This window comes from Mirounga angustirostris, unplaced genomic scaffold, assembly GCF_029215605.1.
Source record: "Mirounga angustirostris isolate CCGP_5_RB_7025 unplaced genomic scaffold, mMirAng1.0.hap1 SCAF_1, whole genome shotgun sequence".
In the NCBI taxonomy this organism is placed as follows: Eukaryota; Metazoa; Chordata; class Mammalia; order Carnivora; family Phocidae; genus Mirounga; species Mirounga angustirostris.
The window spans coordinates 206,775,487-206,799,104 of NW_026991709.1; the positions used below are offsets into that span (position 1 = coordinate 206,775,487).

At 51.9% G+C, this 23,618-nt stretch overlaps 1 protein-coding gene across 1 annotated transcript in view; it reads left to right on the forward strand.

Moving 5' to 3' along the window:
- CACNA1A (calcium voltage-gated channel subunit alpha1 A) overlaps positions 1 to 23,618 on the forward strand; it is a 287,170-nt gene that overhangs the window by 218,031 nt on the left and 45,521 nt on the right. The window contains 7 exon segments of the mRNA XM_064569987.1: positions 4,558 to 5,021; positions 6,723 to 6,861; positions 8,406 to 8,535; positions 11,963 to 12,022; positions 12,749 to 12,855; positions 21,480 to 21,579; positions 23,021 to 23,181. Of these exon segments, the coding sequence (XP_064426057.1) occupies positions 4,558 to 5,021; positions 6,723 to 6,861; positions 8,406 to 8,535; positions 11,963 to 12,022; positions 12,749 to 12,855; positions 21,480 to 21,579; positions 23,021 to 23,181 (1,161 nt within the window).

Consider the following 23,618-nt stretch of genomic DNA (forward strand, 5'->3'; position numbering starts at 1 on the left):
AAAAAGACATTTCAGGTCTCTATGGTGACAAGCCAGTTGCCCTGCCTAAGGGGTCTGCCACCAGCATTTTTCCTTTTTGTCATTGCTTAGAGCCTTTTCCCAGACCCGCACTGTGTTTTTCATTCGCCAGAACATTGATTATATATATATATATATATATATATATATATATATATATAATTGCTCTCTTTCCGTTTCCTCTGCCTTTCCCCCAATTACACCTTTGTCTCCTCCCCAGCTTTAAATGGCCCCCCGAGGCTCTCACAAGCTCACCCCAGTGAAAAGTGGATGGAAGCACATTCTATTTCATTCATTCTACATCGTTCAGCAGCCACTGACCCCAGATCCCCCACCCCGGGTGGCTGAGCCCAGTGGCACCCCAGGGCGACCAGAGCAAAGGTAGAGATCTCCCCGCCTCCCAGGAAAATGCTGCGGGTCCCAGAGCAGCTGCCACTCCCCGTACCCGGGCAGTGCCTCCTGCTGGACATGGCTGAGTAGGGGCAGCTCTTGCCAAGACCTGCACCACCCCGGCATTAACCTCTGGGTTCTCTGCGCCCTAGTTCCAACTGCTGCCATCACCACGAAACCCACTCCCCAGAAAGAGCAAGAGGAGATCCTGGACCTCTGAGCCTCATAGAGTCTATCCTGCCTTAGAATGTGTAGGACCAGAGTCCAGCCCAGCCCTTTCCCAGCTGGGTGACACCTGGCAATGGCCTTTGCCTCTCCGGGCCTCAGTTTCCTCATCTGTAAAATGGGCCTGATCCTAATCCCACCTCCAGTGGTGGTGGCTGCGGGGATTAAACGAGGTAATACACATAGGTCCTTAGGACATGGTGGCACCAGGAAGCAGGACCATCCTCTGCACCTGGGGGCCTGAGCACGCCCCGGGCAAGGTGTCCATAGCCCTTGGCAGAAGGATGCTGAAGTGATTAGCTGGCAGAGGGATGCGGTGCAGGACAGGGTTATGCAACCAGCTGCCTATTCTGGGCAGATGATGCACATCCCCAAGAGGGAAGGGGGAAGGGGCCTGACTTCAAAGTTTTCTACCCCTTTTGAGTTCTCCTTGGAGACGCTTGGCAGTGAAGCCTCCTGGAGACTTGATGTGAGGCCTCTGCAGGCTGAGTTTGGTCCGACTCTGCAGCAGACAGAGCCGGCAGAGGGAGCCAAGGTGCTCTCTGTCCTGGGCGCAAGGCTGACATCCCCGTGAGGTGTGCCACGGTCTCAGCTGCTGTATTCTTTAGTATAACCTCTTTACGTGGTGGCCGAAGGATCTAGGTTCTCTTTGAAATAGTAATTTACCCGAACCTGCTTTGTGCTAGGGATAACTCTCTCTTAAAAAAAAAAAAAAAAAAAAAAATCTGTACGAACAATGAGGAGACAGTGCCAGCCAGATTTTCATCTCATGGACAACTTCCCACGAAGGACCAGGAGTGGGTTCGAATTAGGAACCTATTTGTGGGCTGTGTCAGACATTGGGAAAATTCAGGTGTGGACTTTATTTATTCGTACCATTACAGCTGACGCTCGCTGTCCAGGCACCGTACGAGGTTCCCAGGGCGCTTGGCAGTCCTGGGGGCTCAGTCCTCCTGGGCCGATAGATGCATCACTGCACACTCTGCCTCCAGCTTTGCACCCCTCCCCCTCTGTGTCCTCTCTCCTTCTCTTCTGAGGACTGGTCATTGCATTCAGGGCCCACTCTGATCTGGGATGACCTCATCTCACAATCCTTTTTTTTTTAAGATTTTTATTTATTTATTTGAGAGAGAGGAGAGAGCACAAGCAGGGGGGAGGAGAGGGGCAGAGGGAGAAACAGATTTCCCACTAGCAGGGAGCCCAACTCGGGGCTCGATCCCAGGACCCTGGGATCATGACCTGAGCCACCTAGGCGCACCTCATCTCACGATCCTTAACCTAATTACATCTGCAAAGGCCCTTTCTCCAAATAAGGCCACATTCCCGGTTTCCAGGTGGACGTATCTTTTGAGGGGCCACCATTCTGCCCATTATAGTCTGCCCTCTGGCTCCTCCCCCCCAAGATATATGTCCATTTCACGTGCAGAATACACTCACCCATCCCAACATCCCCAGAAGTCTTAGCCTGTTACAGCATCAGCTCAGAAATCCTACATCTCATCATCTAAGTTGGGTATGGGTGGGACTCTGGGTATGATCCATTTGGAGGCCAAATCCCCTCCCATCTGTAGACATGAACTAGAAAACAAATTCTCTGCCCCCAGAATACAGGGGTGGGAGAGGCACAGGGTAGAGAGTCCTATTCCAAAAGGGAGACGCTGGGAAGGATAAAGGGTCACTGGTCCCAAGAAGGTTCTAAACCAGGCAGGGAAGATTCCATCGGGTTCTGGGCCCGGGAGTCATTATTACACCTGATCCTCACAGGGACCCAAGGAGGTTACCACGCCTTTGTGACAGATGAGGAGCAAGGCTGAGTAACTTGCCGGTGGTTATGTAGCAACTCAGTTCCAGGATCCCCACTGTAGTCTCCAAGTTATAGGGAAGGTTCTGCTACTCTAGCCCCAATTTAAAGACAAGGGACTTGGGGCTCAGAGAAGTTAATCAAACTACAGAGGGTCACACAGCTAGTGAGGGGCTTTGCTGAGACTCAAAGTCAGGTCAGTCTGGTCCACTCATGTGACTGAGAAGTGAGAAAGTGCTGGGCCTGTCCTTTGCCCCATGCAGCCTCAGAGAGGCAAGTCTGAAAATAAATTACCTCGTCTCTCTTCTGCTTCCTAAAAACACTGTGGACTTTGGCGAGTTAAAATGCAAAATTGAAACGAGGAAGTGTTAGGTGGGTTTAGGGTTCCAGATTGGGCTTGGGCTTTGATGCATGTGATTGCGCCTGATCTCCCAGGGGGTCAATGAACGTGTGCAACCTGAGAAAATCGTCTTCTGCTATGACTTGGCTTCTCCAGGACTCAGTTTCCTCATCTGCATAATGGGACTAACGGTACTGCCCACTTCCCACAATGATTCTAAGGACTGGAAGAGCTGGTGTGTGTAGCCTGGCCCACAGCAGGTGCTCAGTACATGTGAGCTATTATGAGCAGAAGTGGAGGACAGAGGAAGCAGAATTGGGGTTGCCTTTAAGAAGAGCCCGAGAGATAAGTTTCGGATTGCAAAGCCCTCCAGGGAGAGATGTCGTTGAGATTATAAACCACAAATATCCTAGGGTTTCCAGGGAACAGACTTGCCGGGGACAGCACCCAGGAACTAGGGAAGGATGAGGCCCCTCATCTGAGGACCGAGGGTTTAAAGAGGCATCTGAAAGCAAACAGAGCAAACTTGGGGACCAAACTCTCAGGAGCTGACTGGGAGCCAGGTCCGCTTGGTGCAGGCAGGCAGAGCCGAGGCCAGCTGAGGACGGACGTGCAGCCGGGAGGCACCAGACAGGCTCCAGAGCCCAGCCACCCTCACTGGGGCCACAGCTTCTGCCGTGTGTCAGGCCCTGTTCGGGGCACTGGAATCACAGAAGTGAACAAGAAAGACAAAAATTAACCACTTGCGTCGAAGAGCTAATGTCCCAAAGGACATTGGGGTAGAAAAAGCCCAGCCAGGACCCTTAACATTTTTCTCTCCCCTCCAATTGCACCGAACACTCAGACTCTTCTTCTCCTGTCCATCTGCATGGTGTTAACCATTTGAGTAGCTGAGGCACCAAACTCCTACCCAGCTTGTCTCCCCCACTCTCCACCTCCAGCCACACCAGCCTCCTGAAACTCAACAAGCTTGTCCCCGTTTCAGGACCTTTGCACTGGCTGTTCCTTCTGCCTGGAATGCTCATCACACTTGTATCCCCGTGAAAAATTATCATGTTCATTTGCCAGCTGCGTGGCCTTAGATAAGAGACTTCACCTCTCTGAGCTTCAGTGTCCTCATCTGGAAAACGGGGCTAGTAATTGCTCCTCATGGGGCTGGGGATGAAGGGGTTATTATAAGCCGAGTGCTTAGAACAGCACTGAGAGCTTTGTTACTGAAGCATTAGCTGTTATTATGTTTATTATTATTTATTATGTTTACTTGCATGTTCTGCGTGCTCCCCCTAACTGGAATGTTGGGAGAGGACATAAATACCTCAGGCACGCTAAGCCATGAGGCAGTTCTACCCCTAAAGAGATGGTGGCCCCATGTCTGCTTCAGCACCCCTGAAAACACTGTGAGCCCCAGTCCTGCCCAAGAGCTCCCGGGGGGCCTGTAGGCAGAGGCAGGGAGCTTCGGGGTGGAGGAAGGTAGGCTCTGGCAGAAAGTTCTTTTACCCTCGGGTTTCTCCCCATGGGAGTAGCCTTGTCCCCTGGGAAACAGCAGGAGAAGCACCACACTGAAACCCAGGGGGCCGGGCCATTACACTTACATGGGGTGGTGATCTCTGAGCAGGAGTCAGCCGGGGCCCTCTTGTGCCAGGCCCTGGGGAGCTCTGGGACGTGGCCTCTCCGGGTCCAAGCGTGCCCTTTTGAAGGGCGGAAGCCAAGGCAGGGTCCAGAACGTTCGATCTGTTATTCTAACTCAGTTATGGGTCCTTTCTCATTGGCCTGCCTTCCGCAGAGAGAACCAGGGCCCCGGGGTCCCCGTGTCAGGCCCCAACCTGTCGACCACCCGGCCAATCCAGCAGGACCTGGGCCGCCAAGAGCCGCCGCTGGCTGAGGACATCGACAACATGAGGAACAACAAGCTGGCCACCTCGGGGTCGGCCGGCACCCACGACAGCCTCGGCCGCCCCGGCCTGCCCCAGAGCCCCGCCAGGACCGGGAACAGCGCCGACCCCGGCCCGGCACTGGCCCCACCTGCCGCAGCCACCAACCCCCAGAACGCCGCCAGCCGCCGGACGCCCAACAACCCGGGGGACCCGTCCGACCCAGGCCCCCCCAAGACCCCCGAAAACAGCCTTATCGTCACCAACCCCAGCAGCACCCAGACCAACTCAGCAAAGACTGCCAGGAAACCCGACCACACCACGGTGGACATCCCCCCGGCCTGCCCGCCCCCCATCAACCACACCGTCGTCCAAGGTGAGACCCCCACCACCCCTGCCGCCAGGCGGGGCACCCGGTATCCCTGGGGCCAGCGGGGTGAGCAGGGCTGCCTGGACCCAATCCTTGCAGGCTTGGCTGGGTGACCCTTGACAGTGACCCTACCTCTCTCTGGCCTCAGTTTCTTCCTCTCAAAATGGGTATAGATGTGGTTTCCTGCCCCATGGGACTGCTGGGAGGGTTAAATGAGAAAATATGCCGCAGTGCCTGGCACGTGGCCCCTCAGGAGGTTTAGTGATATTGCCTGCATCCCAGATTCCCATAGGGAAGCCAGGAAGCCACTGTGTTTGACAAGCAGTGGATCTTTTAATGGAAATCGAGGAGGCATCAGATGATTCCCCAGACCAGCGCTGTCCGAAAGAAATGCGAGATGGGCCACGTGTGTAGTTTTAAACTTTCCAGTAGCCATATTGAAAGAAAAAAAGGAGAGAAGGAGGAAGGAAGGAGTGATTTAAGAAAAGAGGGGCACCTGGGTGGCTCAGTCAGTTAAGCGTCTGACTCTTGATTTCAGCTCAGGTCATGATCTCAGGGTGGTGAGATCGAGCCCCGCATCAGGCTCTGCCCTGGGAGTGGAGCCCGCTTAGGATTCTCTCTCCTCTCTGCACTCCCCCCTTAAAAAAAAAAAAAGAAAAGAAATAGGTGAAATGAACTTTAATCACATTTAACCCAAGGTGTTATTTATTTGTATCCAAAATGCTACCATTTCAAGGTGTAATCAACATTTTTAACGTTATTAAACAGCTACTTTATGTTCTTTGTCTTGTACTGTGTCTTAGAAATTCGGTGTATTTTACACGTACAACGTATCGAGGTTTGGAATAGCCACTGTTCAAGTGTTGGACAGCGCAGGTCTAGGCCCTTGAGGGATTGGCAGTTTGTGACCTCCCTCCAAGCCCCCCACCATGTAAGATTGGGGTCAGAGAAGCAGTGAGAATTTAGAAGTGGCCCACCGAGCTAGTTATTCCTGAAGATGGTAACAAAAGCCCGGTTTCTTTAGCGCCGGCTCTATGCAGGAGATTCCCGTGAGTCTGCTTGATAAACACTCACCACAGTTCTGTAAGGTGGGTCTTGTCATTGTGCCCATTTTATAGATGAAAATACTGAGGCTCAGAGAAACTCAGCCTGCCCACAGACACATAGCAAGGTTAGGCTGCAGAATCAATGCTTGGAAGGGTAGTGGCCCTTGCCATCAAGAGAGAGGTATTCATGGGGGGAGACCCTGTAGTTTGACAAAGGGAGAGCTTAGTATTACCATCTGTGAAGTGGGTCTATCGGGCCTCATGCTACCTGCCTCCAAGTGATGGTATGAAGATCCAGCGGGATGGGGGCAGGTTTGTGTTAACATCCTGTGAACATCCCACCAGACTCAAGGCTATCGAGTGGTTGAGAGCAGGCACTCTGGGACCAGGTTCAAATCCCAGCATTGCCACATCCCAGCCGTGTGACCTTAGGCAAGTCGCTTCACCTCTCTGTGCTAGTTTCATCCTCTGTAAAGTAGAGATCATAAAGTACCAACCTCACAGGGTCATGTGAGTACTAAATGGCCTAATGTGGTGCCTGGCGCATTGTAGGCACTTTATAAACGTCAGCTGCTTATTGTCTGCTCTGGGGAGCAGACGGGAGCCCAGAGGCTTATGGGAAATCACGGAGGGAGCCCTGTGTCGGTTCTTGTCCCCACAGTGAACAAAAACGCCAACCCAGACCCACTGCCAAAAAAGGAAGAAGAGAAGAAGGAAGAGGAGGAAGACGACCCTGGGGAAGACGGCCCCAAGCCCATGCCTCCCTACAGCTCCATGTTTATCCTCTCTACGACCAACCCGTGAGTATGGCCTGTGGCCAGGGCAGGGGGCCTGGGGCTCCCACTGGGTTGGTGGAAGTCAAGCCAGAGGGCAGGCCCACACAGAGGGTAACGGGGAGAGTGGCCTCCAAGATCACCATTAGGCCATAGGGGATTTTTGAGCAAATGAAAAAAATGATGCCCTTTTCTTAAGTCCTGTAAGAGAGAAATTTATCATAAAGTACTGATTTCGGGGGGAAAGACCCCTTCTGGCCATCAGCTAGAAATCATTATCATAAATATTCAAATCTACACCATCTGTAATGTGAGAGGCACCCCTAAGAAATGGTTGCCTTATGCAGTGTGCAACCTATACAATCATACATGGCGGCCCTGGTCCCTGAGCTCTTGCTCCTAACCTCTGCTCCACAAGGATTTGGATTCTAGGCAGATGGTCTCTGAGTTCCATAGCCCTTTGTCTTGGGCATCCTTGAGGAGGATAGATTATTTAAGAGAGAAATTTATTACATGTGTCTCACCGTGGCTTCTTTAAGGATTGCATTTTTCCAAAGGATATTTCTTGAATCCCTGGTCCCTCAAAATGCTTCCTGACAAAGGAAAATCATGTCAGAGAAACTGGGCGGTAACTACTTTCTATAACCTTCCTCTTGAGACTCTTGAGTCTCTTATGCACTTCCTTTTTTATTTGGTTTTACTAGGAAAACATTTATGTGGTATTTAGTGCCAGGCACTGTTGTGAGTGCTTTACAAATTAAAAAAAAAAAAAAAATTCTCATAATAACCCTATGAGATTGGTACTATGCTTGTGCCCATTTAACAGATGAAGAAACTGAGGCCCAGAGAGGTGAAGTTACCTGTCCAAGGTCATACAGCAGGCAAGTGGGAGAGCCCAAACAGACCGATGCCAGCATCCCTGTTCTTAACCACTCAGCCTTGTTGCCATCCACACAACTTTATGACATGTTCATAAATACTATTAGCTCCACTTAAGAGGTTAGGTACTTATGTACTATCCCATTACCACATCAAAGGCTCTGCTAAGGCCTGCAATTTATAACTTCAGTAACTTTCTGGAGCCCCTACTATGTGCCAGGCATATTTAACATTTTTGATCTTCACATTCTTGTAAGGTAGGCACCGTGATTATGGCCATTTCATGGAGGAAAGCACTGAGGCACAGAGGGGATAAGTAACTTGCCTAAGGTCACTCAATTAATTAAAAAAAAAAAAAAGAAGAGCTTGTCGTCTCCTACAGAGTCAGGGATAATATTTCTTCAACTCAGTCTGGGAATCACGATTTTCCAAGAGGGTTGTTTGGAAGTGATAGGAAACTTAACAACAGGGCCTGTGAATATCTTCTCTGGCTGAGGGCCCCCCTACCTTCTTGGGGTTCCATGACCCCCATGAGGGCCCCCAGATGGAGGATCTTGATACTTTGTTGGGCATGGGACCTTGGGCCTTAGAGGTCTCGGGGAGTGGTAGGTGACATAAGGAGATCACAGAAGGAAAGCGTTTGTGAGCCCGCGGTCTCAGTGGACCTCTGCACACCCACCTGTCCCCAACAGCCTGCGCCGCCTGTGCCATTACATCCTGAATCTGCGCTACTTTGAGATGTGCATCCTCATGGTCATCGCCATGAGCAGCATTGCCCTGGCGGCTGAGGACCCCGTGCAGCCCAACGCACCACGAAACAATGTGAGTCCCGCCCCACAGGCCCCTTCCTGGCCGGCTCCTCTGTTACGGGCTCCTTTGTCCTGCACCCTAAAAGCTGACTGCCATGGTGGAAGGCATGTCAGGGGTACGCCCTGGGCACAGCCCTGGGCACAGCACAGCCGCTGGTTGGGAGGGGAAGTTCTGATGTGCTTGGGGGCAGGCTGTTCCTTGAGGAGGCAATGGCTCTGTGCACTTGGCAGGGGAAAAGGTGGCCTCCAACGGGTGGGGCTAGAAATTGCTGGAATCCCTGGGAGAGGGAGTGAGGCTGGCATTATATGCAGGGACGCACGCTGTGCACGGCAGGTAGGAAGGACTCAGGCACGGGGCCCCATAGCCAATCCCCTCGGCAGCCAGGTCTCACCAACCAGACTTCTGGGTTTGGACATGAGCTTCGAAAGAAAGGACTGTTTTGACTCAGGAACCCAGCCTACACTTTGAGCTTTCTGGAGAGCTAAAAAGCTCTCCCTTTAGGGGTCCAGGGTCTGTGAGTGGATCCTGTTAATTGAGTGCTTGCTGTATTCCAGGCACAACCCCAGGCACTTGGCATGTAAGCTCTCCCAGGTATGCCCACGTGTGACAGATGGGGAAACTGAGGCTCAGGAAGGCTAAGTGACCCGATCAAGATCACACAGCACAATTCCAACTCTGCCGCCCCTAGGGCTCCCGCTGCTTCCTTCAACCGTCTCTGTTTATTGAGCACCTACTGTGTGCACGGCTCCCCTTGAGTCCTGCCAAGTGAGAATGAATGTGTGCCTGTGGTTGAGAGCGGGGACAGACGAGGGCGTGGCAGATTCTGGACTGGCAACAGCAGCCCCTGGCCCAGCTCCTTCCTGCCCCCCATCGCTGCCCCCCCTGCCCAGAGCCAAAGGGACATTGTCCGCTGGGAGCCGGGCCCTGCCACCCTCGCTAAATAGGTTAGGAGCCTGGCGAGGCTGCCAAGCCCCATAAATCAAGCATGCCCGACAGCAGCTTACCTTGCACTTTCCCTTCCTCTGCAGGCCTGGCAGGGCCCCTGGGGACCCGATGGGGGAGTCGGAAGGAAATAATTAGAACAAGGCTCCCAGAAGAAACTTGTACCAGGGCAGGGCTGGGGCTGTGCTCTGGTATCTCCTGCTGCCCGCTCTATCCCAGGGACAGCAGGGAGCTAGGCCCGGGAAGGGGCGGCCCGAGAGGGGTCAGCAAACCCCCTGCCGACTCTAGGAGGTGGGAGAAGGCTCAGTCGCTGGCTGGTGGGGGTGGCGCTGCGGTGCCCAGGCTGAGGGGATGCGTGGGCATGATTTTCTCCAGGGTAGAAAACCATAAACGAAGTTTCTGGATCAGAGAATTTGCACGCGGTCAGGCTTGCTAGATGCGGCCAGGTGTTTGCGGGATGATGCAATGACGCTGGTGTGAGCAGTGTAGGGGTCTCCCACTGCCCCACGGGCTTGTCAACACTTGGTGCTGGAGACTCTCACGCTTGGCAGACCTGGTGGGTATGGAGCGGAATCTTTCTGCAACTCCGATCTGCATTTCCCCGGCAAAAACGAGTCTGAGAACATTGTTGGATTAAACCGAGCCACAGGAAATTGTCATGCGTAGAGGTCAGAGGATCTCCATATTCGATACAGTCAAACCTAATTTGTTGGTCTCTTGATTTCCTCTTGCCTGATCTAATTCCTTCAGTTCTCCAGAATGAGATTCCCTGACCACCTGGCCTGCCCTTCCCCCACTCCCTGCCTTCAGGTTTCTCCTCTCGGCTTTTCATTCATTGCTGTGTTTAGTTATTACTAAGTGAGCAACCAGCATGTGCCAAGCACAGAGCTAAGCATCAAGGACTGACAGGGTATGAGATGGTCGCTGCCTTCCCAGAGCTCACAGAGCACCAGGTCCTGGGCCATGCTGGACCCTCCACCCAGTGCACCTGAAATGCTTCCTCTGCACCCAGATACTTCCAGCCCCTTGGCACCTGTCGCCCCACCTCAGGAAGCCAGCCATCCTGGCCACTCTGGTCCGTGCTGGCCCTTCTTGCACCACACATAACGGGAATGTGAGTTGCGACCACACAGATCACAGAGCCCACTGCCCACAGGACCCAGTACAGTTCCAGCTACTCATGCATTCACTCAACTAACATTTCTTGAGTGCCAGCTGTATGCTTGGGCCTGGATATTGAGCCGGAGATGCTACAAACATCCATGCCTTCATGGGGCTGACGTCGGGCAGGTCACTAATGAGATTACTAATAACTCTTAACAAATTATAACAAATAATTTGCAAGGGTGGGTGGTAGACTTGGTAAGGGAAGTCACAAGCACCAGGAAGTAGAATTGAAACAGGGGCAGGGGAAGGCGGCACTGAGAAAGTGATATATGAGCCAAGCCATAAAGGAGGAGAGAGAGGGAATCTGGTGGGATGTGGGGAGGAGCATTCCAGGCAGAAGTAGCCTCCTGTGCAAAGGCCCTGAGGTGAAGACAGGGTGGCAGGAGCAGAGAGAGCAAGGGGGAGTGAGAGGAGGTGAGGTCATAGAGATGACCTGGCAGAGTGCTCGGGGCCTTGGGGGTGGGGGCGGGGGCCACAAGAGGACTATGGCTTTTACGTCAAGTGGGATCAGAGCCACAGAGGATTCTAGAGCAGAGAAGGTCCCGAACCCGGCTCAGGTGCTCACTGGCGCCCCCTGGTGGTGGGGCTCAGTAAATATCAGCTCTTTTCTAACGTGAATCTGATTGAGTCCGCCCCCTGCATTCGCCACCTGCCCGACACTGTGCCATCACATCCTCACACGAAGGTCACACCAGAGACGTGCCATGACGTGGCCTGGGAGGGGCCGGGCTGCAGACTGGTGCTCATCCAGGCAGAAACCACCCGGCCCTGGCCCCGTGTAAGGCGGGGGGCGCGGGGAGAACCACCCCACCATGGTGAGGATGTGGCCGCAGAGCTGGGTGGGAGACCACAGTGATGAGTTTGACCCCCAGGGTCTGACTTAGCCGGTTGGTCCTGTTTAGGAGACCCTCTGATTTCTCACCTAGGAGGCCCAACAGGTCAAGGGCATTGGGAGGTCAGACTCATCGCCAACAGGGATGCAGTCCTCCCCGAACTTCCCCAAGACCACCTTTACTTTATATTTGAGCTTTGGGCAAATAAGAAAGAAGCCGACCGTCCTGAGTGATTTTGTTAGGATTTTGCTGCCATCTGCTGGACAGTTTCATACACAACGTACAAATCTGTACTCTCAGACAGGATGGGAGGGGCCCTTGGGCAGTGCACATCCTGCCCAACTGTATGTGGCAGCCGTGTTTTCTCTGTTTGGGGAAGTGTGTTTCTCGGGGACTTTGCTGGAGACCACACACCCCAGTGGGCAATCACTAGGTTCATGCGGACTCTGCTGGAGCAAGCCAGTGATCTGCTGCCCCCTTGCTTTTATCCCCTACAGGTGCTGCGATATTTTGACTACGTTTTTACAGGCGTCTTTACCTTTGAGATGGTGATCAAGGTGAGTGCTGAGAGAGCCAGGGATCCAAGGGAATCTTCACCCTCAAGAATGCCATCCTGGCACAAGTGTCGTGCCCGGGGGATTAGAAATGCTTGGTGTGTTGGAGCTGCAGCAAGGACTGGAAGGAGTGAATGAGGAGAACGGGGAAACCAGGGCAGGGAGATGAGAGCAGGGAAGTGACAGGGACAGATCCTGCAGGGCCTTGTGGGCCACAGGGAGGACTTTGACTTTTGCCCCAGGTGAGGTGGGAGCCATGGAAGGTTCTGAGCAGAGGAGTGGCTTGACTCATGCCCATTCCCACGGGCACCCTCTGGCCTCGGGGAGGACAGACTTGAGGGAGGGGCAGGGCGGGTGGGAGCCAAGAGAACTAGGAGTGGGTGGCGATCGTACTGGTCCAGGCAGAGGATGATGGGGGGCGTTGGAGAAGGGTGGTTTTGGAGAAGGTGGACAGATTTTTGGAAGGTTTGCCGATGGATTCCATGTGGGGAATGAGACAAAGAGGAGTCAAGGGGGACCCCGAGGTTTGGACCTAAGAACCAGCAAGTCAGAACTGCCTCTCAGGAGGTGGGGAGGTACTCCCCAGGACTCCTCCAGGACCTCCGGCTACAGTCCCATCCCTCACCATGTCCCCTCTTGGTGTCCCTCCCCCCCCCAGAGACTGGAAAGGTGGGTGTCGATCCCCAAGGTGGGATGAGGGGTCTGAGCACCATCTCTTCTCGACCCTAGATGATCGACCTGGGGCTCGTCCTGCACCAGGGTGCCTACTTCCGTGACCTCTGGAACATTCTCGACTTCATAGTGGTCAGTGGGGCCCTGGTGGCCTTTGCCTTCACGTAAGTCTCCTCCTGAGGCTTCTACTTGCCTCTTTGTCCCCCGCCCCCTGCGTGGGGCTGCCCACTGGATCAGGGAATGTGTTCTCAGGGCGTAGAGATGGGGAGAGTGGGCTCTGGAAGGTGGGAGACATCCGCATGCCTCCAGGAAGAGCTTCGACTGGCTTTTGCATGACGTCCACTGTGGAGGAAGAAGGAGAAGGGACCCCACCTTCTACCTCCTCATACAGCTGCCTCACTGACCCCTTGCTCTGCTGCTTTCACTAGAATAGCCCCGCCGGGACATCTCATCTTCCTTCTGCTCTACAAGCTGCACCCCAACCACTGTCTCTCTGAGAGCCCCCTAAAAAGAAAACCAGGAAATGAATGTGCATGAGAATTCAGACCCCCACCCTGTGCCTGAAGGCCCTGTAGTTGCAGACCTGTGACTCCCTTTGTGTGTCTTTTACTTCTGGCAGTCCTAGGACTCTCTGCCTCCTGAAAAGCCATGCATCATTGTGCAAGTCCAAGATGGCACCTGGGTTGTGGGGAGCCATTCCAGAATGGCACCCAAGGGCTGAGCAGCCATTCTGTCCAAGATGGCACCCAAATTGTGGGGACCCGTTCCAAGATGGCACCTAAGTTCTGGACAGCATTTCAAGATAGTACCCAAGGGCTGGGCAGCCACTAGATCTTAGGGCCTTGATAGCAAACTCAGCAGTACATTCCTCAAGATATAGATGTTTGAAGCAGGTTGAGAAGACCTAACCAGCTCCTAATCCAGAAACAAATCTTGGGGACCCTGTCTGTGCCCACCACCGTGGATCATTCCCGGAAAGGAAAGTCTCAGGGACTCTGACCCACCTCACCCCCATAGTGAGAAATCAGAAGTTTCCTTTGTGCCTCTACCCCCTAGCTTCCTTCTCAGTAGATCTTCAGGGGTTCTTGAATGGCCCCCCAACCAAATAACAAAGACTTGGTTTGTCAGGAGGCCAGAGTGGTGGCTCATTTCCAATTTAAGGACTAACATGGGCCACTCTCGGATCTTCTCTGGGAACACAATGAGGTCAAGTTGTGTCAGAACAGCCAGAAAGCTCCAGGGTTCTGGATGCCTCCAAGCTGGTGGAGAGGTACCATGAGGGTCAGGAGGCTGATTGTATTTCTGACTCTGGCCAGACTTCCCACCCCCCCTTTCCCTTTACCTTCTACTTTCTTTTCCTCTTTCTATGTCTGCTCTCCTTCTACCTTGTCTCCTTTCTTTCTCCTTCTTCCTCACTCCTTCCTCCTCCCGCTCCCTCTCTCTTACCCTTTTTTAAATGATTGAGTATTTATTTAAGTATTAGAGCAATGGAAAACATTGTAAAAAAAATTTTTTGGCAATGTTATTAACATATTCTGAAGTTTCAAAAAAATAAAATAAGTAAAGTGCACAGTGAATTAGAGGAGAAAGATTGCCACAAATAAGACAAAGAATTGTTGGCTTTCATATATAAAAAGCAATTACAAATCAATAAGAAACATGAAACTCATTAGATAAATGGACAAGGGATGTAAACGAAATTTTGCAGAATGCTGACAACTAATAAAAATAAAAATTAAAAAATCAGCCTCCTTGGAATTCAGAGAAATGTCAAATACAAATAAGTTACAATTTGTTTCCTACCAAGATAGCACCAGTTTCTTCCAAAAAGATTTTTAAAGTGTATATGAGAATGTCATGAAATATGCTCCTCCCTCCCTCCATCAGCTATTTGAGCAACTCCTACAAGGTGTCTGGTAGGCACCATGCTAGGTCCTGAGAAAATTTCAACTCTGAAGAGCCGAAACGCTTTACCACCCTCAGCCTGGAGTGAATCCATCCCCTGTGGAAATTATCTACGTGCTGTCTGTCTCTGTTTCCGTCCCAAATTCCCTTCCCTCCCTTGTTCCTGTTTCTTTCTCCTTCTTTCTCTTTCCCCTTTTTTCTCTTCTTCCCTCTGACAGCCTCTCGGCTCTTTCTCCTCCTCTGTTTCTCCCCTCCCTCCTTCCCTCTCTCTTTCTGTGTGTCTCCCTCCTTTTCCCCCAACCCCGCATTTTCTCTTTTCTGTTTATCACCTTCTGTGTCTCTCTGTTTCTCCTTGCCCACCCAGCCCGCCCCAGCACGTGTGTGTGTCTCTCTCTGTCTCTGTCCCTCTATCTGGTTCATATCCTCTCTGCTCTCCCCGCTCTCCCTCTTTCTCTCTCTCCCTCCTCTGATCCTGGCCCTGTGGGCCTGACCATCTACCTAACCTGCGGGGCCTAGAGAAAGAGGGCACTTCCCCATGCGCTCTGGCATCAGGAGACTCAGGCCCCCCATGTTCTGACCAGGGACGGTCTCTGCAACAAGGGAGGGCAAGCTCATACTGCCTTGGGCCTTCCAAGACGATGTCCTCCCAGCAGCCCCCCAAGTCTCCTAGAGCTCAGGAGGTGACGGGTCAGGGGGACCCTGACAGCCACATCCATCCGTCCACACACAACCACTCCTTTGCCCGCTGTGCCTGGGGTGGTGGGTTTTTACCTCCGTGGCCACCACTGGGTGTAGAACAAAAGAAGGGATGACCGAGGCCCATCAGCTCACCCTTGGCCCTGGCACTTTCCTCCCAGACCTCTGTCGGAGCGAACATGCTTCAGTGACAAGGAGGGGGCCCCCACTGTTGCCCTGCCTCACCTCTGTCCCCCAATTTGACCTCACAATTTGGAGAAGGGGTGGCGGTCCAAAGACTTGGGGCTTTCAACCAGAGAACTTTTGCTATAATGAGCTATAGTTTATAATATGCTGTTTCTAGGATCCCTGGAGCTACAATTAGGTTCTACTTTAAGCAAACACTTTGCAAAAGCAAAATTATTTTTCCACCAAAAATCTATCAGCAGAATGATTCTTTGTGTTGCAAAAGAATCTGCTAGAGGGAGCTGATTTTTTTTTTTTTAATTTTCATTTTATATATGAAGTTATACAAGGGCATTCAAAATGAGCCTACAACTCACGGAAATTTGGCAGCATATTTGTAGTCAGTCTTTTAAACTGCTTCTATGAAGTTGCTACAGGCATAAAGCCAGCCAGCCCATGACCTTGAAAATCCCTGTTTTGAATGTTTTGGGTTTTTGTTTTTTTTTTTTAATTCCTATGCAAGGAAAAAGTCTGGATTGGGATTTAAGGACATCCTCTAAGCCTCAGTGGGCTTGTAGATCTCACAGGAACTGGGTGGGGGGTGGGGGAGATTTTGCTAGTGGGATCCTGACAAGTGCTAGCAGCTCTCAAGTGGTTTTAGAAGAGCTGACAGCCATGAGGGTGCCTTTATATGATGATCATAGGGATAGGAGAAGTAGAACCTGAGGCTCCCCCTGCCACATCCTCCCTCCCTTGTTGCAAAAAATCCATCTGGTGCTGCCAACTCTCTTCCAAGGCAGGGCTGCAGTCTTGGCACAACTGGCCAGGCACCTTGATCAAGCCGCTCCTGCATGCCCAGGGCTAAATCTGCCCAAAAGCCAGAGAAGGAGCCCTCAGGCTGTTACTTTTCTCCCCAAAAATGTCTCAGGATCCCACCCCCTGGCTGCAGGTTTCTGGCCTCTTTTGCCTGAGAACATTTCTCGCCCTATAAGGACTTTACTTACTGTCTTTTCTTGTTACTACATGGATGTCGCTTTGGCAGGAGTGGGGGATTCTCTGAGGGTCTCGGCCTGAGTGCCCAACCCCAGAGTCCTTTGCTTCTTTCCTTTCTGGTCCTTTAGCTCGATTTATCAGTCCTGTGCCCATCTCCTCATAGACAGGGCTGAGAACCCCGAAGGGTGTTAGATTAGTGTTATTGCTTTAGAAAGAGGCTCCTGCAAGTCTATCTGGTTTGTCTCTTATATGCACGTACCTTAGCGGCTCTGTGCCTCAGTTTCCCCATAAAGCCGAAAAACTTGACTGGGTAGTAACAGTCACAGCTTCCATATATTTAATCCCCACCAGCAACCTCCTGTGGGAAGTTGTCTCGTTGGTCCCTTTCTGTAGATGAGGAAACTGAGGCCCAGAGGCGAGTCTGGCAGGATCACTAAGGTGAGGCTTGACCGACAGGATTCAAGGTTGCTGCCCATCTCCCAGCCGTGAACGTGGAAGCTTTCACTAATCAGCAGAAGGACACTTGACAGCTTAGCCAGCCCGGGTTCCTCGAAAGCTGGGCGGAAGGGGGCATGAGGCTGCTCCCTTCTTCGTTGAAAGGAATCTTGCTGTTCTGGCCTTTTGGGGTGGAGGCAAGGATTCTGCCACAGTGCTGTGATCGTGGCCCCGTCTCGGATGTAGGAAAACTATCCCTGTGGTCCTCCAAGGGATGTGTCGAAGCTCTGCTGACAGTTTCCACCCCTCCTGCACTTCACCCGAATCTGTGTGTGTGTGTGTGTCCTGCTCCTTCCGCCGACTGTGTGCCATGTCCACGCGAGCACCATTAACACACCATCTCATGAGCCATACACATGATATCACGCTCTGTGCCCATGCATCGGGGTGGCCAACGGACACGTCTCAGCCTCTGGCGGGTCGTGATCCTGCCCTCACTGCCAAGAATCCATCTGGTGCAGCCACTCCTCCCTGAAGGCAGGCCAGTACAGCTGACGGAACGCCTTGATCAAGCCTCTCTTGCATGCTCAGGAGCCGAACTGCGAGGAAGCCCAAGAAGGAGCCCTCAGGCTGCCACATTTTTAATCCCATCCTCAACCCGGCCCCTGCACCGAAGGCATTATTTTTCTTGTGTGGGATAAAATGGGAAAGAAGATTTGAGTGCAAGATACACAAGCTGGGGTTTGAATCTCAGTCTGCCACTTCCTAGCTGTGTGACCTTGGGCAAGGCACTCTCCCTCTCTGGGCCTCAGCTTCCTCATCCGGAAAACAGGCGAGATGGTGCCACCTTCCCGCAGGCAAACGTAGTGACATTCAGAAAGCTCACATTTTACACCTAAAGCCAGCAGGTCAGGCAGAAATCACTGTCATTAAAAGATCGGTCAATAATCCACAGAGGAGAACCTACATGATTCTACGTATGTGATAAGTCCTAAATACATTGAGCTTTGAGAACCACGAAGATGAAATTAAAAGGTGGAGGGTGGGGAATCCAGCAGAATATTTGTAGACATTTAAACCATTCTGTTTTTAGAAATACCACTAACTTTGAATAAAATATTGAAAAGAAAGAAATATCACTAACTTTGAAAGAGGCAGCAAGTAGGAAGTTCCGGAGAAGACCTGCCTGGCAGCCAGGTTTCTGATGACAGTTGGGTTCCTCCGGCCTTGACCTCCAGCCATGGTTGGAGAGTTGTCATGAGACCGAGCCTGATTCCAAAGATGAGCTGTGCGAGGGCTGAGCCAGATGCTGAGAGCATTATCTCAGGACTGCCAAGAGCTGCCTCTAACCACACCCTAAATTGGAACTCTTCGCTGACCTCCCTCTTCTTCATACCTTAGGGGGTAAAGCCAAGGCTGTAGCTACCATGTGTCAAGCGTCAGAATCTCCAAGGTCTGTTTTACAGATGAGGATGACAATTAGGGGCAGAGCTGGGATTCAAACCCCGGTGCCCCTGCCTGCCTCCAAAGCTCACAACTTCCAAGCCATTCTAAGACCTTCCAGCCCCAGAACCTCTGGAGAAAAGGGGTTTCTCTAGCTCTTGGCAGTGACCTTCACAAATTCGCCTTTGGTCACTGACAACTTTCTGGTTGTGCTGCTACTTGGAAATTTGGCTTTCTTGGTGCTGCCAAGAGCCTGCAGAGGGCAGGGGACCAAACGGGGGGCTTCCAGATGGAAGGATGGATGTCGGCCAGAGCTGCAAGCCTGAGGCTGCCCCTCCTGGTGCCCAGGCGGGGCAGGGGGCACTCAGGTGTGTGTGTGTGTGTGTGTGTGTGTGTTCTGTGTTCTTTCTTCTGAGGCCGCTTACGATCTGTCTCTCCCTCCGACGCCACCTCACCAGGAGCAGTACACGGTAAAGTTTTCTCTCTCTCTCTCTCTCTCTCTTTTTGTCTCTCGTTCTCTGTGCCCTGGTGCAGCTGTGTTGGCTCTGGGCCTGTTTCCATGGCCTTGTGTTTTTGCTGCCATCCGTGGCTTGCAGTGACCAGAGCCCCCCTCAGTCTCTCCCCCGGGAGGAGGAGCCCTAAGGGGCCTTAGCCACTGCCTCCCTCCATGATCCACCATGAGTCCAGTTCTTGGCAGAGAACAGAAAGGACATGGGGGAGCGGGACCTCTCCAGGGTCTAATTTCAACAAGGCAGACGAGCTTGGTGGGGTGGTTCCCAGAGGGGTAAGCGTGTCCAGACTCCGAGATGGGAGAAGGGTGGACAAGCCACACAACCAGGACTTGGGCTCTAAAAGGAGAAATTAGCCTCCCAAGGAGCATCTACACTTTCAGCAAAGTGGTTCAAAGTGGGGTGGTTTTCTGTGAGAGCACCTTGATCAAGCCATTCCTGCAAGCTCAGGACCCAAACTGCCAGGAACACTCCTCACTGCCTCAATAAACAAGACTGTTTCTCAGCCTTGTCCAAGGGCAAGGTACCTCCTGGGGGAGAGAGCCCCACAGGGGGAGGCCAGGGAGTCCTTTTCAGAGGAGTGGATAGCCCATGGGAGGCATGTTTCCAAATGTCAGCCATTCAGCACCTCAAGATTGTAGCTGGTTCCACATACAACCTAGATGTCCACCTGCTTGACATTTTCTCCACCAACACGTAGTCTAAACTGCTTCAGTTTTGCTGGGAAACTGGGCCGTCCCCTTACAACCGGTATTGTTAGCCTCAGAGAGAACCACAGCTGGAAAGGTGAATCCCACAGGCGTGAAACAGTGGCATTGTGGCTTGTCACATTCAAGCTGGGTTCTAGGAATTCCAGAGAAATGAGTGACCTCCTAGCACATCTCGGAGACCTTCCACTCTTACCGAAGCAAAAGGCCTGAAAGATGCTTGAAGAAGAAATAGCTAGTTTCCCTGTGGGGTCCAATTATTTAATTGTGTCCCTGTTCGGCCTCACATTATCTCAGTGACTCTCTTGATGTGTGTTGCCTGCTTCAGGGGCACAGCCTTGAGATAACAGTGATGACTTTGGCTTTAAAAGGGGAAAAACATGTTCCAGCCGAATCCTGGAGCACAGCTGTGCTCTGCAGAATAACGTTCAGTTCCCCTCTTTATTCCCCGAAAAAATGAGAGAAAGGAGATCTATAAGAAAGGATGTTTTTGTGCCCAGATACCCAGACACCCATGGTGGGGGTCCCTGGGATAGCTCTCCACATGATCCACGAGGTAACCAGAGGGACATGTTTGCTGGGAGACCCTCAAAGAACTCTGATCTGAATCCATTCACGTGCATCCTGGGACCACACGCCAGGGGCATGGTGGGGGCAAGAACCAAGATTAAAAGGGAAAATGGACACGTAGAAGAATAAATCACACTTTAAGCCTTTGAAGGGTTTTCTGGCTAAAGCCCGAAGCCAAAGACTGAAACAAAGATGACCGTGGAACAGCAGTAGGGTCTCGTAAAACCCAGCGGCAATCAGGGAAGGCTGTCAGATAAAGGAGCCTCTAACTTGGCTTTGGGGGCTATGTGGTCCTGTGAATGGAGAGGTGGAGGAAGGGCATTTCTGGCAGCAGGAACAGTATGTGCAAAAGCAGAGGGAGACAAAAGAGTGTGGCTGGGGTTTGGGGTGTGTTGCAGTCGATGGGAACGCAAAGGTAAAGGTAAGTTGGGCTAGATTTCCAAGAGCCTTGAGTGCCATGCCCGAAGTTCACACTTCTAGGAATTCAGATGCTCCAGAGGGTTCTGAGAAGGAGAGCGATATGGTCATTGGCTTTGAACACTATGTGCAGAAAAGATCGAAGGAAAGAGAGACAGGGAGTGGCGGGGAGCTGGGAAATGGGTAACGGAGTCCAGCATAAGATGGTGGCCGGGGACGATGATGGAGATGTTAGGGGAATAACCCATTGTGGATGGAGGACAGGAAGCTGAATGTGACACTTGGGTTCTGACGTGGGCAACTGGGTGGGTGATGAGTTCTATTAACCACAAGCCTTTGATGGCTGCACCCAAAGCCCTCTTCTTGGGGGGACCTGAATCATGGTTGGCTAAGGGTAGCAAGGGATCTGCAGGGGCTGTACAGTGAAGGCTCAGGTCTAGTGGACCCTGGACTGAACTTCTCTGCAGCTCTCTGGAAAGACGGGCTAAGGGACCCTGGCAGAGGTTCAACATCGACATCTGATGTCCTGCTTCTTTCCTTTCGTGTGGGCTCAGGGAATACTAGGGGAGAGCCACGTTACGTATTTCCTGAATCCTGTTGGAAGCGGGACAAGGAATCACATTTTCTAAGAGCTCACCAAGACCACCTCCAGTGAGCGTCCAGGGGCAGCCAGCTCCCCTCTGCTGGGTCTGGCCTGGCCAAGTGGTGGAGGACCTTAACAAATCCTGAGACCAGAATCACAGAAGGCCATCTGCTGACTACCTCTTGAGCTCACACCTGGCAGGGATGCTCACCACTCTTCCCCAGCAAGGGCAGGACTGTGCCAGGCTTCCCCCCAGACTCCTAGGCCTGAAAGGGTGGGGTCACATGGAGTTGTGGGCCACCCACCACCCAGACTGACTTCTGCTTCCTCTCTTCCCCTCTCTGCACCCTAACATCCCTCCACAGTGGCAATAGCAAAGGAAAGGACATCAACACTATTAAATCCCTCCGAGTCCTCCGGGTGCTACGACCTCTTAAAACCATCAAGCGGTTGCCAAAGCTCAAGGTGAGATTGGGGCATGTGGGAGGCCTGTGAGGGTTGCCATATACAATTGGGCAGGTTGCACACTGCTCAAGGACACTACATTGAAAGGGGAGCTGATAACATCACATCCGTCGTATATGGATATAGTTATTATTACAACTTTCCAGCAGATGGCAGTAAAGTGAATCGACTTAACAAAATCTGTGTATTATGACAGTTTTCCATTAGATGAAATGTCTTAAGGTGGGGCTTCCTTTTCCTAATTCACAGGAGGACATCATATGGATAAAATAGGGCACAACCGTAATGTGGGAAGCAGGAAACTAGGTTTCTGCTCCCACATAACTTTTGACTTTTCACCAACCTGTTCTAGGCTCCATTATCTCCTGTTCCAAAATAGTATGAACCAGCATTTCCCAAAGCTTGTCATTCAGGAGAAACAGGAGAAAAGAAAGGAAATGCAACTTAGTCATTCAGACACACCTTTTCAACTGATGTTTCACCTGAGAGCCACCTGTATTATCTCCTACTTAAGGTTAAAGTCATCACTTTTTTTATTTAAGTGAGCATATTTTAAAAGGAAATTCTATGCCAAGGTTCTCAAGTTGGAAAACCAGAACCCAATGTTAATAGAAGGTAAAACTAAATACATTCCCCCAAAATAAGACACCGTTATGAAAATCTAGCCAAAAAGATTGCCTGAAAAAGCCTTTGGACTTGGGTGCTTGCTCTTCCCGGGTTGAAAAGGAAAAGTATCAGGGTTAGGTGTTAACAGAGTAGCAACAAAGCAAGACCTTCTCCTTCACTCAAAAGGATTGAAGGGAAAAGTGGAAAGTGAGTAACTTTGTTACCATGCCATTCAGCACTACTTAGTGTTGGGCTCCTGCAGAACCTGAAGGAACATCCTCTGTCGCCTCGGTGTGCCCCTCCCCCATGACTTTGGTACTGTCGCTCGCCAATATGTGGCTGCCCTTTGGACGTGAAAGCTTGCTTGCGCTGAAATACGTGGACGTCCAGCCGTATCCAGTGCTGCGGTTCCTCACCCTTTTCTGGGTGGTGGCCCCCTTCCCAAGCCCCCGAGAAAGCTGCACACCCTCTCCCCCGGGGAAAGCTGGCCTGTAATTACAGTGGGTTTGAGGACCCTTACCCACCATGGTTAGAAGCAGAACAGGGTGGGAGACATTGCAGGCGGGACCCCTGCCTTCCTTGGGAAATGGTGGAAAGATGCCATCTCTCCCAGGCCCATGACATTGCCTCTCAAAGCCAGAGCGTCCCCTACTGCTCAGTGGGCAGAAGGGAGGAAGAGCACAACTCCAGATGGAGGGGAAGGGGGGTAGGGAGGGAGGCAGGGACACAGAATCAACAGGAAAGGCCTTGTCCATGAGATGGAACGTTGGAAAATTGGCAACACGTTGGTTGTGTCCCCAGCCCCTCATGCCCTCTCTCCACTCGGCCCCCCCAGGCCGTGTTCGACTGTGTGGTGAACTCACTCAAGAATGTCTTCAACATCCTCATTGTCTACATGCTGTTCATGTTCATCTTTGCTGTCGTGGCTGTGCAACTCTTCAAGGGGAAGTTTTTCCACTGCACCGACGAGTCCAAGGAGTTCGAGAAAGACTGCCGGTGGGTCTCTGCTCTCCTCTGTGTCCCCGTGGGGGCTGGGGGTGGGGAGCAGAAGTGCCACTGGGCTTGGAAGCTGGAGTGTTGGGCCCTGGATGCGACCCAGGTGCAACCAGCTTGGGGCCAGAATAGGAAGAAAAAGTTTTGGTGTTTGAGTTGCCGTGCATCGCTTCCATCCCCACCTTTGTCAAGTGGGGGATATTCATACACGTCCACGTTCCCTTATTGGAAAACCTTTACTGGCTGATGCGTTTCAAAAGTCAGAATATCTTGCGATTTTAGAAAGATCATATAGCACGTGTTCCACATAGGACGTCAGTCACACCCTCAGCTGGGTCTAAGGCATCCCTGTAACCAAACCGGTTTTGTTTTGTTTCGTTTTGGTTTTTTGCTGGTAAACATGCAACTGTTTGCACCGAATGGGACAAATGACAAGTGTG